This window comes from Oncorhynchus keta, chromosome 2 (assembly GCF_023373465.1).
Source record: "Oncorhynchus keta strain PuntledgeMale-10-30-2019 chromosome 2, Oket_V2, whole genome shotgun sequence".
Taxonomy (NCBI): Eukaryota; Metazoa; Chordata; class Actinopteri; order Salmoniformes; family Salmonidae; genus Oncorhynchus; species Oncorhynchus keta.
Window position 1 is genome coordinate 74065580 of NC_068422.1, and position 18934 is coordinate 74084513.

General features: G+C 42.8%; 1 protein-coding gene across 2 annotated transcripts in view; it reads right to left on the bottom strand.

The window, feature by feature from the left end:
• LOC118360028 (synaptotagmin-9-like) overlaps positions 1-13814 on the bottom strand; it is a 56157-nt gene extending 42343 nt beyond the window's left edge. For both annotated transcript variants that reach the window (XR_008083400.1, XM_035739069.2), the window contains exon 1: positions 13667-13814. Coding sequence is in view for 1 of the 2 variants with exons in the window: in XM_035739069.2 (XP_035594962.1) it covers positions 13667-13814 (148 nt within the window). In the remaining variant the exon portion in view is untranslated. The remainder of the gene's footprint in view (positions 1-13666) is intronic.
• Between the last annotated feature and the right edge of the window lie 5120 nt (positions 13815-18934).

Consider the following 18934-nt stretch of genomic DNA (forward strand, 5'->3'; position numbering starts at 1 on the left):
CTTGGATGAATAAGGTGCCCAGAGGTGCCCAGAGTAAATGGCCTGCTCCTCAGTCCCAGTTGCTAATATATGCATATTATTAGTTCATTTGGATAGAAAACACTCTGAAGTTTCTAAAACTGTTTGAATGATGTCTGTGAGTGTAACAGAACAGGCAAAAACCTGAGAGAAAAAAATGCAGGCAAAAACCTGAGAAAAAAATCCAAACAGGAAGTGGGAAATCTGAGGTTTGTCGTTTTTGAACCCTTCTGAGCCCTATCAAATACACAGTGGGATATGGTTCAAGTTGCACTTCCTAGAGCTTCCACTAGATGTCAACCATCTTTAGAAACTTGAATGAGGTTTCTACTGTGATGTGGGGTCGGATGAGAGCTCTTTGAGTCAGTGGTCTGGCAGAGAGCCAGGTCCTGGTCACACACATTTCACATGAGAGCGACCTGCGTTCCATGGCTTTTCTACAGACAATGGAATTCTCCGGTTGGAACGTTATTGAAGTTTTATGATAAAAACATCCTAGAGATTGATTCCATACATCGTTTGAAATGTTTCTACGACCTGTAATATAACTTTTTGAACTTTTCGTCCGACTTTCGGCTGGACCTGCACGAGCGTTTGGATTTGTGTACTAAACGCCCTAACAAAAGTAGCTACTTGGACATAAATAATGGACATTATCAAACAAATCAAACATTTATTGTGGAACTAGGATTCCTGGAAGTATATTCTGATGAGGATCATCAAAGGTAAGGGAATATTTGTAATGTTATTTCTGATTTCTGTTGACTCCAACATGGCGGATAATTGAAAAAAAATTCTGAGCGCCATTCTCAGATTATTGCATGCTTTTTCCGTGAAGCTTTTTTTTTTTTAATCGGACACAGCGGTTGCATTAAGGAGAGGTATATCTATAATTCCATGTGTAACACTTGTATTTTCATTAACATTTATGATGAGTATTTTTTGATGTGGTTATGCAAAATCACTGGATGTTTTTGGAACTACTGAACGTAACGCGCCAATGTAAACTCAGATTTTTTTATATAAATATGAACTTTATCAAACAAAACATACATGTATTGTGTAACATGAAGTCCTCTGAGTGTCATCTGAGGAAGATCATAAAAGGTTAGTGATTAATTCTATCTCTATTTGAGCTTTTTGTGAGTCCTATCTTTGGCTGGCAAAATGGCTGTGTTTTTCTGTGGCTTGGTGGTGACCTAACATAATAGCTTGTGGTGCTTTCGTTGTAAAGCCTACTTCAAATCAGACACTGTGGTGGGATTAACAACAAGATTAACTTTAAATGGTATAAAATACATGTATGTTTGAGGAATTTTAATTATGAGATTTCTGTTGTTTTGAATTTGGTGCCCTGCACTTTCACTGGCTGTTGTCATATCGATCGGGATTGTTAAGCATCTCCAATCCAAAATTTAAAATTTGCAACAAATCCTCCCTTCACTCATACTGCCAAACATACCCTTGTAAAACTGACTATCCTCTCAATCCTTGACTTCGATGTCATTTATAAAATAGCCTTCTACACCCTACTCAGCAAATTGGATGTAGTCTATCACAGTGCCATCCATTTTGTCACCAAAGCCCAATATACTACCCACCATTGTGACTTGTATGCTCTCGTTGGCTGGCCCTCGCAACATATTCGTCGCCAAACCCACTGGCTCCAGGTCATTTATAAGTCTATGCTCGGTAAAGCCCCGCCTTATCATAGCTCACTGGTTACCATAGCAACACCCACCTGTAGCACGTGCTCCAGCAGGTAAACTATGTAAACTGTGTAAACTGGAAACCACATATCCTGAGGCTGCATTTATTGTCGCTGGGGATTTTAACAAGGCTAATGTGAAAACAAGGCTCCCTAAAAAAAAATCAGCATATCGAAGGCGCGACCCGGGCTGGCAAAACTCTGGATTATTGTTATTCTAACTTCCGCGATGCATATAAAGCCCTCTCCTGCCCTCCTTTAAAAAAATCTGACCACGACTCAATTTTGTTGGACTACAAAAGGAAACCAGCCCCGTCACGGACCTCGATGTCTTGCTCCCAGACAAGCTAAACACCTCTTTGGTCGCTTTGAGGACAATACATTGCCACTGACACGGCCCGCTAACAAAACCTGCGGGCTCTCCTTCAATGCAGCCAACGTGAGTAAAACATTTAAACGTGTTAACCCTCGCAAGGCTGTCGGCCCAGATGGCATCCCCAGCTGTGTCCTCAAAGCATGCGCAGACCAGCTGACTAGTGTGTTTACAGACATATTCAATCAATCCTTATCCCAGTCTGCTATTCCCACATGCTTCAAGAGGGCCACCATTGTTCCTGTTCCCAAGAAAGCAAAGGTAACTGAGCTAAATGACTATCGCCCCACCCCGTAGCACTCACTTCCGTCATCATGAAGTGCTTTGAGAGACTAGACAATGACCATATCACCTCCACCCTACCTGACACCCTAGACCCACTCCAATTTGCTTACCGCCCCAATAGGTCCACAGACGATGCAATGGCAATCACACTGCACACTGCCCTAACCCATCTGGACAAGAGGAATACCTATGTGAGAATGCTGTTCATCGACTACAGCTCAGCATTTAACACCATAGTACCCTCCAAACTCGTCATTAAGCTCGACCCCGCCCTGTGCAACTGGGTCCTGGATTTCCGGGCCGCCCCGAGGTGGTGAGGGTAGGTAACAACATCTCCACCTGGCTGATCCTCAACACTGGGGCCCCACAAGGGTGCATTCTCAGCCCTCTCCTGTACTCCCTGTTCACCCATGACTGTGTGGCCATGCACAGCTCCAACTCAATCATCAAGTTTGCAGACAACACTAAAGTGGTAAGCTTGATTACCAACAACAACAAGAAGGCCTAAAGGGAGGAGGTGAGGGCCCTCGGAGTGTGGTGTCAGGAAAATAACCTCACACTCAATGTCAACAAAACAAAGGAGATGATTGTGGACTTCAGGAAACAGCAGAGGGAACACCCCCTATCCACATCGATGGAACAGTAGTGGAGAGGGTAGAAAGTTTTAAGTTCCTCGGCATACACATCACAGACAAACTGAATTGGTCCACCCACACAGACAGCATCGTGAAGAAGGCGCAGCAGCGCCTCTTCAACCTCAGGAGGCTGAAGAAATTTGGCTTGTCACCAAAAGCACTCACAAACTTCTACAGATGCACAATCGAGAGCATCCTGGCGGGCTGTATCACCGCCTGGTACGGCAGTAAGGCTCTCCAGAGGGTAGTGAGGTCTGCACAACGCATCACCAGGGGCAAACTACCTGACCTCCAGGACACCTACACCACCCGATGTCACAGGAAGGCCAAAAAGATCAAGGATAACAACCACCCGAGCCACTGCCTGTTCACCCCACTATCATCCGGATGGCGAGGTCGGTAGAGGTGCATCAAAGCGGGGACAGAGAGACTGAAAAACACCTTCTATCTCAAGGCCATCAGACTGTTAAACAGCCATCAATAACATTGAGTGGCTGCTGCCAAAATACTGACTCAACTCTAGCCACTTTAATAATGGAAACTTGATGTAATAAACGTATCACTAGCCACTTTATATAATGTTTACATACCCTACATTAATCATCTCATATGTATATACTGTACTCTATACCATCTACTGCATCTTGCCTATGCCGTTCGGCCATTGCTCATTCATATATTTTTCTGTACATATTCTTATTCATTCTTTTACACGTGTGTGTATAAGGTAGTTGTTGTGAAATTGTTTGGTTAGATTACTTGTTAGATATTACTGCATGGTCGGAACTAGAAGCACTATCATTTCGCTACACTCGCAAAGACATCTGCTAACCATGTGTATGTGACAAATAAGATTTGATATGTATATTTCACTGGTGATCCCCAAGCCAACAACTCCTTTGGCCGCCTTTCCTTCCAGTTCTCTGCTGCCAATGACTGGAACAAATGGCAAAAATCACTGAAGCTGGAGACTTATATCTCCCTCTCTAATTTTAAGCATCAGCTGTCAGAGCAGCTTACCTGTATACAGCCCATCTGTAAATAGCACACCAAACTACCTCATCTCCATATTGTTTATTTGTTTTTGGTTGCTCTTTTGCACCACAGTATCTCTACATGCACATCATCACCTGCACATCTATCACTCCAGTGTTAATGCTAAATTGTAATTATTTCGCCTCTATGGCCTATTTATTGCCTTTACCTCCCTAATCTTACTACATTTGCACACACTGTACGTAGACTTTTTCTATTGTGTTATTGGCTGTGCATTTGTTTATCCCATGTGTAACTCTGTGTTGTTTTTGTCGCACTGCTTTGCTTTATCTTGGCCAGGTCGCAGTTATAAATGAGAACTTGTTCTCAACTGGTCTACCTGGTTAACTAAAGGACAAGTAAAAAAATAAAAAACGTATATATAATTTCACAACATTTCTAACTCGCCACCATTGGACGCTGGAGCATTGGATACGCGTTCTCTGGAGTGATGAATCACGCTTCCCCATCTGGCAGTTTGACGGACAAATCTGGGTTTGGCGGATGCCAGGTGTACGCTACCTGCCCCAATTCATAGTTTGATGGAGGAGGAATAATGGTTTGGCGCTGTTTTTCATGTTTCGGGCTAAGCCCCTTAGTTCCAATGAAAGGAAATCTTAACACTGCAGCACATAATGACATTCTAGACGATTCTGTGCTTCCAACTTTGCGTCAACAGTTTGGGGAAGGCCCTTTCTTGTTTCAGCATGACAATGCACAAAGCGAGGTCCATACAGAAATGGTTTGTCGAGGTCGGTGTAGAAGAACTTGACTGGCCTGCACAGAGCCTTGACCTCAACCCCATCGAACACCTTTGGGATGAATTGGAGCGCAGACTGCGAGGCAGGCCTATCGCCAAACATCAGTGCCTGACCTCACTAATGCTCTTGTGGCTGAATGAAAGCAAGTCCCTGCAGCAATGTTCAAATATCTAGTGGAAAGCCTTCCCAGAAGAGTGGAGCCTATTACAGCAGCGAAGTGGGGACCAACTCCATATTAATGCCCATGATTTTGGAGTGAGATGTTCGACAAGCAGGTGTCCACATATTTTTGGTCATGTACCGTATAAGTCATAGTTTGCCTGTGTGCTTCTCTAGCTGTGTGCCATTAAAGACACACCACAAGGAACGGCATAAGACTAATTAAATCACTGTGCACTAATTGAAAAAACATGGCTTCCAGGAACTTTTCTCATCCTCCCTTATGACAAAAATAAAGAGAGCGTGACAAACTTAATTAGGAATTATCCGAAGTTGTTTAATTATCTCCTCTGGAGTCCCATATGAGGCCATGGTCCTGATGGTGGCGCTGCTGTAATCCACTGTCCTTGACTGAGAAGAATAGAGCAAGATGATGTGTTGTGGGGAGACATTCTATGGTAATCTATTGGCCCATCTTGGGTTCTAAGCCCCTCGTCATGCTAAAATCATCTATATTTAGATACACCTGGCGTGCAGGTGATATTTAACAGCTATTTTGGGGGATTAAAGTATGTGATGGATCCTCTGTAAGAGTTTAAAATGGTGTGACGACGTCGGACATTTCTGTTAATTTCTCCTCACAGAACTCATTGTTTGCCACAAACATACCAGCTATATCTAATTCAAGATAAAACCTTATGCTTGTAGGGTAATATAAAATAAGAAACGGCAAGTATGTCTTCTTAAAATATAATTCCATTTGAAATGTTTAGCCTTAGTATTGGAAACTCTAATGTTTATGCCATAGACATAGACCGTGTATTCAGTATAAAGGTTTGTACTAACCAAGGCTATGTTCATAGAGAACAGAATACCTGTTTAGAGGTGTCAAGCCCTGACCTTAGAGATCCTTTTTATTTCTCTATTTGGTTAGGTCGAGGTGTGATTTGGGTGGGCATTCTAGTTTCCTATTTCTTTGTTTGGCCTGGTATGGTTCCCAATCAGAGGCAGCTGTCTATCGTTGTCTCTGATTGGGGATCATACTTAGGCAGTGCTGTGTAGTCTGCAGAACTTTATGTTTGTTTGGTATTTTGTTATTTTTCGGTGTTCATTTTTAATAAAGTAAGATGTTCGCCTTCGACGCTGCACCTTGGTCTAATTCATCTAACGAGCGTAACAAGAGGTTTGAATGGTTTATGCCAGGTCCTTTACCGATGCCCAACGTCTTCTCCTCATCCAAGGAGAGCTGTTGCTGCAGGTAAAGGGCACGCTCCTCTGCCCAGGGGTTGCTGACGCATGCCAGATCGTATGCCTGGATAGGTATTTTACGTACCAACTAACCACAGCATACAGGTAACTGCCAAAATAATGGAAACACTTAAGTAAATGGGGGATACAAATGATTTGAAAGCATGAGCTTCCACACGAGTGGGGATCCTGAGTTAATTTGGTTTGATGAGCATAAAAATGATGTAAACCATATGCCATGGATGTCTCAGTCACTAGATCTCAACTCAACTGGTTGAATGGCTGGGTTAATGGCTATTTTTGCCCCGTTGGCACAGGTGGGGTAATTTACACTTGCTGAGAATCACTTGCCTCCAACCAAATCAGTTTGAATTTTTAATCATTTGTCCATGCCATTTTTGGACTTTGAAGGGGTCCTGTGCAGTTGTAAATCAATGAAATACACATGTGAACACCAATGTTTTCAATTTCAACTTATTTTTGAAGAAATTGTGAATTGTTCAAGGATGCATCCTCTCCTCCATTCTCTTCTGCCTCCTTTTGAAAAATGTCAATGTAACTGAGTGGAAACAAATGTGCTTGAATGAAATGAGATTCTCCTCCACAAGTGCGTCATTAGGCAAACTATTTATAACGTGGTACAAACACATTTTGCTAGCTGTACCAGACATTTTATAGATTAAAATTGGGGCTTTTAAAATGTGTGCATGCATTTCTTCTCTGAGAAAAAAACTGTTGATTCAAAGGGGATGTGGCAGATTACAAAACTCTTCCTGGTAGGAATCCGGTAGGATATACGTAAGAATTCTCGGCCGGAAGAAGCTATCGAGGAGAGGAGCAAACTCCTTTGTTCACCTATTAACAAATTGATATTCTCCTGTCACACCCTGATCTGTTTCACCTGTCCTTGTGATTGTCTCCACCCCCTCCGTGTGTCGCGTATTATCCCTGGCGCCGACAGAGTTGGCCGGCTCGCTTCGCCTCGCTTTTTTTTACATGTTATTTCTTACATTAGTACCCCAGGTCATCTTAGGTTTCATTACATACAGTCGAGAAGAACTACTGAATATAAGATCAGCGTCAACTCACCATCAGTACGACCAAGAATATGATTTACGCGACGCGGATCCTGTGTCCTGCCTTTCAACCAGGTCAACGGAATGGATCCCATGCGGCGACCCAAAAAAACAACTCCGTACAAGAGGGAAACGAGGCGGTCTTCTGGTCAGACTCCGGAGACGGGCACATCGTGCACCACTCCCTAGCATTCTTCTCGCCAATGTCCAGTCTCTTGACAAGGTTGATGAAATCCGAGCAAGGGTAGCATTCCAGAGGGACATCAGAGACTGTAACGTTCTTTGCTTCACGGAAACTTGGCTCACTGGAGAGACGCTATCGGAGGCGGTGCAGCCAGCGGGTTTCTCCACGCATCGCGCCGACAGAAACAAACATCTTTCCGGTAAGAAGAAGAGGGGCGGGGGCGGGGGCGTATGCCTTATGGCTAATGAGACATGGTGTGATGAAAGAAACATACAGGAACTCAAATCCTTCTGTTTACCTGATTTAGAATTCCTCACAATCAAATGTCGACCGCATTATCTACCAAGAGAATTCTCTTCGAATATAATCACAGCCGTATATATTCACCCCAAAGCAGACACATCGATAGCTCTGAACAAACTTTATTTGACTCTTTGCAAACTGGAATCCATTTATCCGGAGGCTGCATTCATTGTAGCTGGGGATTTTAACAAGGCTAATCTGAAAACAAGACTCCCTAAATTTTATCAGCATATGGATTGCGCAACCAGGGGTGGAAAAATCTTGGATCATTGTTACTCTAACTTCCGCAACGCATATAAGGCCCTGCCCCGCCCTCCTTTCAGAAAAGCTGACCACGACTCCATTTTGTTGATCCCTGCCTACAGACAGAAACTATCTCAAGGCCATCAGACTGTTAAACAGCCACCACTAACACTGAGTGGCTGCTGCCAACACACTGACACTGACTCAACTCCAGCCACTTTAATAATGGGAATTGATGGGAAATTATGTAAAATATATCACTAGCCACTTTAAACAATGCTACCTAATATAATGTTACATACCCTACATTATTCATCTCATATGCATACGTATATACTGTACTCTATATCATCTACTGTATCCTTACGTAATACATGTATCACTAGCCACTTTAACTATGCCACTTTGTTTACATACTCATCTCATATGTATAGACTGTACTCGATACCATCTACTGTATCTTGCCTATGCTGCTCTGTACCATCACTCATTCATATATCTTTATGTACATATTCTTTATTCCCTTACACTGTGTATAAGACAGTAGTTTTGGAATTGTTAGTTAGATTACTTGTTGGTTATTACTGCATTGTCGGAACTAGAAGCACAAGCATTTCGCCACACTCGCATTAACCATGTGTATGTGACAAATAAAACTTGATTTGATGTATATGTCCCTGTGTTTCCTGTCTCTCTGTGTCAGTTTGTCTTGTTTGCTAAGTCAACCAGCAGTTTTCCTTGCTCCTATTTTCTCCCCAGTCTCTTTTGTGTGTAGTTCTCCTGGTTTTGACACTTGCCTGTTCTGACTCCGACCCTGACTGCCCGACCACTCTACCTGTTCTGACTCCGACCCTGACTGCCTGACCACTCTACCTGTTCTGACTCCGACCCTGACTGCCTGACCACTCTACCTGTTCTGACTCCGACCCTGACTGCCTGACCACTCTACCTGTTCTGACTCCAACCCTGACTGCCTGACCACTCTACCTGTTCTGACTCCGACCCTGACTGCCTGACCACTCTACCTGTTCTGACTCCGACCCTGACTGCCTGACCACTCTACCTGTTCTGTCTTCAAGCCTGCCCATCCCCTTGCAATGTTTGAACTCGGATCTGGTTACTAAACCCTGCCTGGCCTGACCTCGAGACTGCCCTTCGTCTGGTACTGTTTTGGACTCTGTCCCGGTTTATGAACTCTTGCCTGTCCCCGACCTACCTTTTGCCTACCCCATGGTTGAGCTCCTATTTAGTAATCCATCTGCTTCCTGTGTCTGCATTTGTGTCTCGCCTTGTGTCCTTATATTCTCCTACATATGGCAACGACTTATCGGTTTCCAGGTCAGGAGGAGTTGAGGAGAGAATGGACTTGTGCCCAATGGAGAATCTAACTATATCTAGGTTGGTCCTCATCCTCTACACGGTTTAAACTAAGATACTACATGTATGTATACAGTGTGAGAAGCGTTGTGAAAATCCTGCAAGTAATCCTGTAAATCTATTTTAATGTGACAGCTTTTAGAGCATGACTTGTATGTTGTATGTTGATGATGCTATTGATGCGTTGCACTTTGTTGTCCCCATAACGGTCTTGTAGGAAGCAGTGTCAGTCCTATGAATGTGAAATTTGTGTCAGCTTCATCATAATTACAGAGCCCCGCAGTACTGCTCACATTCAGAATGAGCTAGAGAGACTGTTAAGGGTTTACTGTGTTTCCATGCAACATCGGTTGCAGGCACGTTTTGGCCATATCACTGCAGCCTGAAATATCACAAATAAAAGATTAAGATTTCAAGATGTTGTGATGAATAATAGTGTGCTTATTCACACTGGCACAGGTTTCCCAGTCACAAAGTGCCTTCTGATTCATCTTGCAGTTCGCCTCCAAAGAAAACCCAGGAAGTGAAGTGATGATGAGATCACTCTCTGGGAATTCTTCTGAAGAGGTGGAAGTGCCGCCAAAGATCTTCAAAGAGATTAATCAGTGTCATTGGGAATTCATAATTTGGGTACAGCTGTCACCCCTTGAACTTGGAGGGTCAATGTAACACAATGCATGACACCTAACTAACGTACACCTTCCGAACTGCAGAGTAAATCAGCACGTATCACTACTACACATAATGACACACCTGCAGAGGCATTTTGCCTAGCTATCTTTATGGGAGTAAAATGGTCAGATTTTCTAGAGGCATTCACAAAACAGACCCATTGTTTTGTTGTGCATCATACAGTATTGTACCATGTAGTTCACCATATTTTTCCATATGCTGTCCCATTCTCCTGCCCTGTTTGTTTATGAAACCCTGTGGGTTTACATCAATTGTGGCATATTAAATTATGATTTGTCTAATTAATCCACTGGGGGAGTTATAAAAAAAAAAAAATATATATATATATATATATATATATATATATGCTAAATGACTAAGCACAGACGGGGCTATGCAAGAGAACACTCGGGATGTTATCTTGTCTAAAACAAGGTTTGGGTTTGTGAGATACCATGTTTCTATGGATCTCAGTGACCACATCTTAATGAAATCTTATCATAGCCTTTTACATACTGTACCTCCACAGTGGTGAAGATAGTGAAGACAGCTGTTTGGCAATCATCAGTAACAGTAAAAAATTATGCACAACTGTCTAAAGACAAAATGTGGAAAGACACACCTGTCACCTGTGTGGCATAACCAACCAAAGACATGCTACACCAGGGGTGAGTTGTGTTTAGATCACACTGTGGCATCTGATTGGACAGTGGCTATTGAGCGCAGAGATGAGGGTGATAGCCTGAGAGCACATTGATCCAGAGGCCTAGTGGTGGTTTACTTGGCAGGATGCCTGAGGTAGAGATTCATAGTATATCTGAAAAGACTCAAATGAACCCGATAGCTAACAAAAGCATCCAACAGAAAGAGAGGGGGGGGTACTGCCAATTGTTAAGCATTACCTTGGACCTACAGTAGTATTCCTTTGTGATGCTCTAAGGTGCCTTACAGATTGTTTGATGTTGAATTAGTGAGAGATTAGTTAGGAAGCACTAATTAGTGTGCCCCTCAAAAAACTGATATGTAATCATCTACATTACCTACACCTCTCCTCAATAGGTCATAAGCAGCAATAGCAGTCAAAATACACTGAGTTTACAAAACATTAGGAACACCTGCTCTTTCCAAGACATAGATTGACTGACCAGGTGAAAACTATGATCCTTATTGATGTCACTTGTTAAATCCACTTCAATCAGTGTAGCTGAAGGGGAATATTTTTAAGCCTTGAGACAATTGAGACAGGGATTGTGGATGTGTGCCATTCAGAGAGTAAATGGGCAAGACAACATATCTTTGTAACTCAATATTAGGAAGGTGTTCTTAACATTTTGTACACTCAGTGTAGATTAGCTCCTGTATGTGAATGTGAGTGAGCTGCTGCCAACCAAAAACCTCACAGGCATATATCCCAGACATTATCTATAAGTAGAGTTTGATAATACTGTGGCAAAGACACTTACACAGTGTTGAGTAGCTGCAAGTCCTGCTCTCAGTCTATCAAGTCTACAAGGTGAGCACAGCAGGGGAACTCTCTTTCCCCAGCCACTCTCTGTATTGCCATGATCTGGCTTAAGATAGAGTAGCTTCATTTCCCCCGGGGTTGCTATTACTGAGGACTCAACATGGCATATGTTATACATATAGCCCAGAATCACACCATTGTGCATAATGGGTCTGAGTGCTTAGCAACATGCTCAACACTACATTAATGTATAGACAGCTGGCAGATGTCTGTGAAGTTATTTTGGTAAAGGTGAGAGATCTGATGTAAGTTATATATATTTTTTTTCATTCTGCAGATGATTTAAAATAGTAAGCTTCAACAGTGGCAATAACATTGAGTAAGGTGCAGACATTCATTTTGACCTGATCTGGTGTGAAGGAGTCGCTTGGCCTGTACAAACACTGCAAATGTGTTAGCCATGGTTGGTTTTTAACCCTCCACACACACACACACTCCTCTTCGTTTGGGTCACATATTATCTTTGAATGCCAGAGACAAATGCAAAAAGACTTGTCAATTTTCCTATATCTTTTTCTCCTCTCTCTTTCATCCTTATTTCTCTCTGGTTTTATTGAGGTGCCAGTCATCCAGGACAGGATGACATGGCTCAGCTGGATATTTAAATAAAACCAGGGACTGTGGACTCATGGGAACCTGCCTCTGATCGCAGTTCAATAACCCCACCATACACTCCACCTGGCTGTCAATTCAGAGAGGAGAGGGGAGAGGGGAGAATGGAGAGAGAAGAGCGAGTGCACAGAGAATAGTGCTGAAGGGAGAAATAATTGTGCATAGGGGAGAGGAGCAGGGACTGACAGAGAGTAGAAGGTTGAGGGGGTATAGGGGGAAGGGGAGGAGAGAGGGGAGCAAGGAGATGGGAGAGTGACAAGATGTTTTGACTGAAAGGATGAGGATGGGGTTATTGGCCACATCTTGAACCATTCATCAACCAGGGGTGTAACGGATGTGAAACGGCTAGCTTAGTTAGCGGTGCGCGCTAAATAGCGTTTCAATCGGTTACGTCACTTGCTCTGAGACCTTGAAGTAGTAGTTCTTTTGTGGAGCGATGGGTAACGATGCTTCGAGGGTGACTGTTGTCGATGTGTGCAGAGGGTCCCTGGTTCGCGCCCGGGTATGGGCGAGGGGACGGACGTAAAGTTATACTGTTACAGGGGCATGTGAGAAATGCAGAAGGTTGGACTATTAGATCAGGCTCAGGCCATTGGGGTCACAATGTCACATGTTATGCCTTCCAGAAACCTCCAGAGAACCTTCTAGTAATCACCAGGGTCTGCAACAGGCAGTCATGGATCAGTGTGTAGAGTGGAACACACACACTCACACACAAACAGTTCGCGTGGGTTAGTGTGATACTGTATTACTAAGAATGTACTCATCCCTCGTCTCCAGACGCGCTTGCTCGGCGTGCTAGGTTCCCCAAAATTCTCGCTCCACTATAAGCACTGCCTCCCTCTCTTGCTGAGGCTAGCACACATAAGCATGCACTCACCGCTCACCCTTGATGAATGTGTCTGGGATTACAAAACGAATCCGCTGAGATCTTTAGTGTGGCCGAGTATTGTATCGCATGTGCCAATGCAAAAAATGAGATAGCATTGGGAATCACGCTAGCTCAAGCTTCAATGAATGCGACCAAGGACTACGCAAACTCGCGCCAGTCACTACCCTCCACTCCCAATCCCCCATCCACCTCAGGTGCACCAGAAATAAAGGCACATATAACAAGATCCATGGCGCGCACATATCCCACACTACATTTATTGGCCAGGTTGAAAATAGCCAACTGACTTTTGTTTTTTATCAAACAAATGTTCCTGCAAAATCCTGCATAAAATAATTCCCCCACTCCTAATCTCCATGCAACAAGTTCTGTGCAGAAATGGAACCCTATCTCGTAATGTGTGAAAAATATATTCAGATCAAAGTGTTATGTAGATTTCAGAGCACATTAAAAAAAAGTTACATCTTTGTATAATTCAAACTGAAAAGCGCACATGCATTGCATATACACACTGCTTTCAGGGCCGATTAATTGGATACGATTGACCGGTGCATTAATACCTGAGTCCGTGTAGCGTGGTCTGGCGAGGTCACGGAAATGGTAAATGAAATCCAGACAGTTCTCATTCTGTACTTCCCCTTTAGAGCACAGATCAGACAGTAGTTCTAGTGCTTTTTGACAAATCTCGTCCTCTCTGTCGCCAGGCATTTCCCACCAGCATCCTTCTGAATGGAGGGGCTCCTATGGCACCACCACACCACCCCGCCCACCAGAGAGTCGACTAGCCCCCGCAGAATCACACTAATCCTCCCGGCAGAGAGTCAACTGAAGCCCCAGTAGCAGCGCACCACTCCACCCGAAGCGGAGTCACCAACACCCAGCAGCTCAGCACCACTCTGGCTGTCTGAAAAACCAACCAGGGTAGCGGAGGAGGAACAGGTAAGTACTAGGTCAAAAAAACATAATATTCCTTTATTTCTTTCCAAACGTCGGGCATCCCTTTCGAGTGTGTAGTATGCAATTGTGGGGTTTTCCCCATCAAAAGTATTCTATCGTACAATTTAGCCACAGGTTGAATGTCCGACCACTCACAGGGTATGAGGCGCCGTGCGCTGTCCACACTCAATTGGTGTTGAAAAAGTGCCTGCGCTCTCTCGATGCGTGAATGACCGGTGCCGCGCAGCCGGTCTCTCGACTCACCATCAACGCAATGAGCGAGCGCGATCCCGACTCTCCACCGTTCAAAGCGCTCCGCTGAGTAACCGCGCCGTCAACACTAAACCCCCAATGCTCTCTTTGCGCCGAGACCCCTGGGCTGGCATCTAAATGCACGTAAAGACTGACGCCCAACTGGCTTTCCATTCAACTGGCCCTGAGAACGAACTAATTAGGGGTGTTGACTGTGCATGTTTTCTGCTACTGCATTTATTTTTTTATTGATTTTCTCAGTTATATTCTATGCTGTTCTGTTTATAACTTTGGACATGTTAGAGAGAGTGCAACATAATAGTGGCCAGGTAGGACTGTTGTTCTACCTATTTATCTTGGGATATACAGTATGTCAAATGCCATTAAGGGCTGCATGGTGAGGCTGGTTGATAACAAATTATATTGTAGATTTGCACAATTGATCAGTAAGCACCTCTTTTATTGTGCAGTCAATTTAATAATTTCTCAGTCCATTTCAGTGTGTGTGTGTGTGTGTGTGTGTGTGTGTGTGTGTGTGTGTGTGTGTGTGTGTGTGTGTGTGTGTGTGTGTGTGTGTGTGTGTGTGTGTGTGTGTGTGTGTGTGTGTGTGTGTGTGTGTGTGTGTGTGTGTGTGTGTGTGTACAGAATATGTATTTGATCTAAAGATGGAACTATAGGGGACTTGAGGTGTATGTAATACATTCCTGTCCAGACAGTTTTGTAAAGATGAATGAAAACAGCCTGTTCACCAAATAGTTATTTAAGCAGGACAATGGAGCTAAAGCTACCAGCCCCATAGAGCCTTATACAGGAGTCGAATCAGACTCCATAACGAATGAGAGCAAACCCTTTCCATCCCGGAGGTCATGGTTACCTCATAAAGAGCAACACATTAAATAAAGCTTAGCACCATTGGACACGTTAACATTATTTTGTGGCTTTGGTACTATATTCACTTAACAACCATGGATCCAAAATATATGTTTAATGTGAAATATAATGAGTACATTGGTTTAATCACCAAAACACAACATAATGATATCTTCTCAATGTCATTATTTTAACAACCAGTTCATCCAAAAGCAAAACTTTTAAGTTAAATTGCACTTTGGATGTTATATGCTATATTACAGTACAAATTCTTCCATTACTCATTCAAATTGACTAAACATAAAATGTATATTTCTACCCCATGTGTGTCAATGGTGTGACCATTGAAGACCTCTTTACAATGTCATCAAATGAAACAAATTAAAGAAACCTAGTGTTTTAAGGCATTCGTTTGTATCAAGCCTGTATTGAGCATTTGGACATAGGTTGTCACAGTAAATATCCTCATTGTTCATGCACCTGGGGAAAAACCTTTTGGCATGGTGAATCCAAGCCTAAATACTGTAGGTCTGGATTTAAGTCATTGCATATCTCATCCATGGCCTGAATGAGGCTGTTACTCTCATGGGGATGGCAATCATACATTTTCCATTGTAAACATGTATTGTAGTGATCTTGTGCGTGGCTCAGTTGATGAGAGCATGGCATTAGCACCACCAGAGTTGTGGGTTAGATTCCCACTGGGGACACATACCAAAAGGTCAAAAATGTCTGCTGCGTAAATGGTATAGATTGCTGTGAAAAAGTATTTTCCCTATTTTCCCTATAGTATTTTTCTCTATTTTTGCATATTTGTTTATACTGAATGTTATCAGAGCTTCAACCAAAACCTAATATTAAATAAAGGGAACCTGAGTTTACAAATAACAACAAAAAATGGATACATATTTTACTTATTTAATTAACAAAGTTATGCAACATCTAATTCCCCTGTGTTATTGACTGTACGTTTGTTTATTCCATGTGTAACTCTGTGTTGTTGTTTGTGTCGCACTGCTTTGCTTTATCTTGGCCAGGTCGCAGTTGCAAATGAGAATTTGTTCTCAACTGGCCGACCTGGTTAAATAAAGGTGAAATAAAAAAAATAGGGGAAAAAAAGTGTGTGCCACTTATAACTGCAATGACTGCAACCAAATGCTTCCTGTGGTTGTTGGTCAGTCTCCCACAACACCGTGGAGGGGAGAGAAGAGGCTGGAGTAGAAGGGAGAGGGGAGCAAGGAGATGGGAGAGTGAAGAGAGGTTTTGACTGAAAGGATGGGGATGGGGTTACGGGCCACATCTTGAACCATTCATCAACCAGGGGCATGTGAGAAATGCAGGAGGTTGGGCTATTAGATCAGGCTCAGGCCATTGGGGTCACAATATGTCACATTTTGTGCCTTCCAGAAATGCATGCCGCACTGCTTTAAAACGGGCATTTTGAGGTTTTTAAGCATGAACTGCTCGTTTCAAGTCCCACAACAACATCAGAATTGTAATTAGATCTGGATTTTGACAAGGCCATTCCAAAACGTCCAATTTGTTGCTTTTTAACAATTTTCATGTCGTCTTGATTGCGCTTCAGCTCACAGACGGATGGCTTGACATTCTCCTGTATAATTCACTGATACAGAGCATAATTCTTAAGTCGTGAAGGTCCTAAGGCAGAAAAGCGTCTCCAAACCACCACACATACTTGACCGTTGGTATGAAGTTCTTACTGTGTAATGCAGTGTTTGGTTTTCACCAGACATAATGGTTCCATCTCGTCCAAAAAGTTAACTCAAGTTTTCAAAAAAAAAGCACCTGGAAGCACCTGGATGATCATCAAGACACTTGGAAGAATGTTATATGGACAGATGAGTCAATAGTATAGCTTTTTGGACGAGATGGCCAATGCAATTTTAGTAAATCAGTATAACCCCCCTACTTTACAGACATTTTCATTATGTAGTTTCTAAAATCTGTATTAGACAAACCAGTTTACCTGTAAAAATCTACAGGTTTACCAAACGTTTAAGTGATCAGCAATTAAAAGCAGTCGGTTTAAGTAATAGTAAAATGTATTTTAACAAAAGAGAAGATCATCATATCAAAAGTAATGTGATCACTGCATTGTGAAAAGCATTTAGTTTCGATTAACATGTATTGGGATGTCAAACATGTATTTCTAGGTAAAAAAAGTAACTGTATGATTTTGTGTATTGTACTTTGTCAATTGAAATTGTGCTCAGAGTTTTAAAACAACTGCCTTTTTGATGATCTGTTTTGAGTTTTGTACGAAGAGTGAAAATTGCACCAAAGGGCAAAAAAATGTATGTAATAGGCATCTAGTGAAATCTTTGTTTCGTATAATTCATTTGAATAGGAACCAGGGTTTGGTTATTCCCATGATCCAAGTCTATTTTAATATATATTTATTTTACCTCTATTTATCTGGGCAAGTCAGTTAAAAATAAATTCTTATTTTCAATGGTAGCCTAGAAACAGTGGGTTAACTGCCTTGTTCAGGGGCATAATGACAGAACGACCTTGTCAGTTCAGGGATTTGATCTTGCAACCTTTTGGTTACTAGTCCAGCACTCTAACCACTAGGCCACTTGTCACCCCAACATTTCAATGGAACATTGTCATATACAGTGCATTTGGAAAGAACTCAGACCCTTTGACTTTTTCCACATTTTGTAACGTTACAGACTTATTTTAAAATGTATTAAATTGTTTTTTCCCCTCATCAATCTACATACAATACCCCAGGCTTATACATGTTTTATAAAAAATGTACGTAAGTATTCAGACACTTTACTCAGTACTTTGTCGTGTGACGACCCTCCCACTCTGTCTGCCGTATTCTTTCTCTTTGCTCTGGTGTCGGTGGGCAGAGCTGGGAGGGTCGTCAGCGAAATGGGACACACCTGGGCCCGGGTGTGTCCTGGGTTAAATAGTCCTTTTTCCCATTCATTGAGGAGACTCTCTCCATGCAGACACACTGTTGAATTTTGGTTGTGGCATTTTTGTGACTGGTTTGTTTGCGTGCTTTGGCATCTTTCAACACTCCTCATTATCACCTCTATACATGCAACCACTCACTTACACTACTGATTATTGACTACACACACCATTTGTATATAGGTTTATTTGTACATATATAGCTTACCTCGGTTAATAAATATATTTTTGTTATTCCTTAACGCCACGTTGTCTCCCTTTTTGTTACGGGCTTCGAGCTGGTTCGTAACAGATGAAGCTACCTTTGGCAGCCTCGAGTCTTCTTGGGTTTGACACTACAAGCTTGGAAAACCTGTATCTGGGGAGTTTCTCCCATTCTTCTCTGCAGATCATCTCAATCTCTGACAGGTTGGATGGGGAGTGATGCTGCACAGCTATTTTCAGGTCTCTCCAGAGATGTTTGATCGGGTTCAAGTCCGGGCTCTGGTTAGGCCACTCAAGGAGATTCAGATACTTGTCCCGAAGCCATTCCTGCATTGTCTTGACTGTGTGCTCAAGGTCTTTGTCCTGTTGGAAGGTGAACCTTCACCCCAGTCTGAGGTCCTGTGCACTCTGAAGCCGGTCTTTCATCAAGGATCTCACTGTACTTTGCTCCATTCATCTTTCCCTCGATCCTGACTCGTCTCCCAGTCCCCGCCACTGAAAAAGATCCACACAGCATGATGCTGCCACCATCATGCTTCACCGTAGAGATGGCGCCAGGTTTCCTTCAGACGTGACGCTCGGCATTCAGACCAAAGAGTTGAGAAGCTTGTTTCACA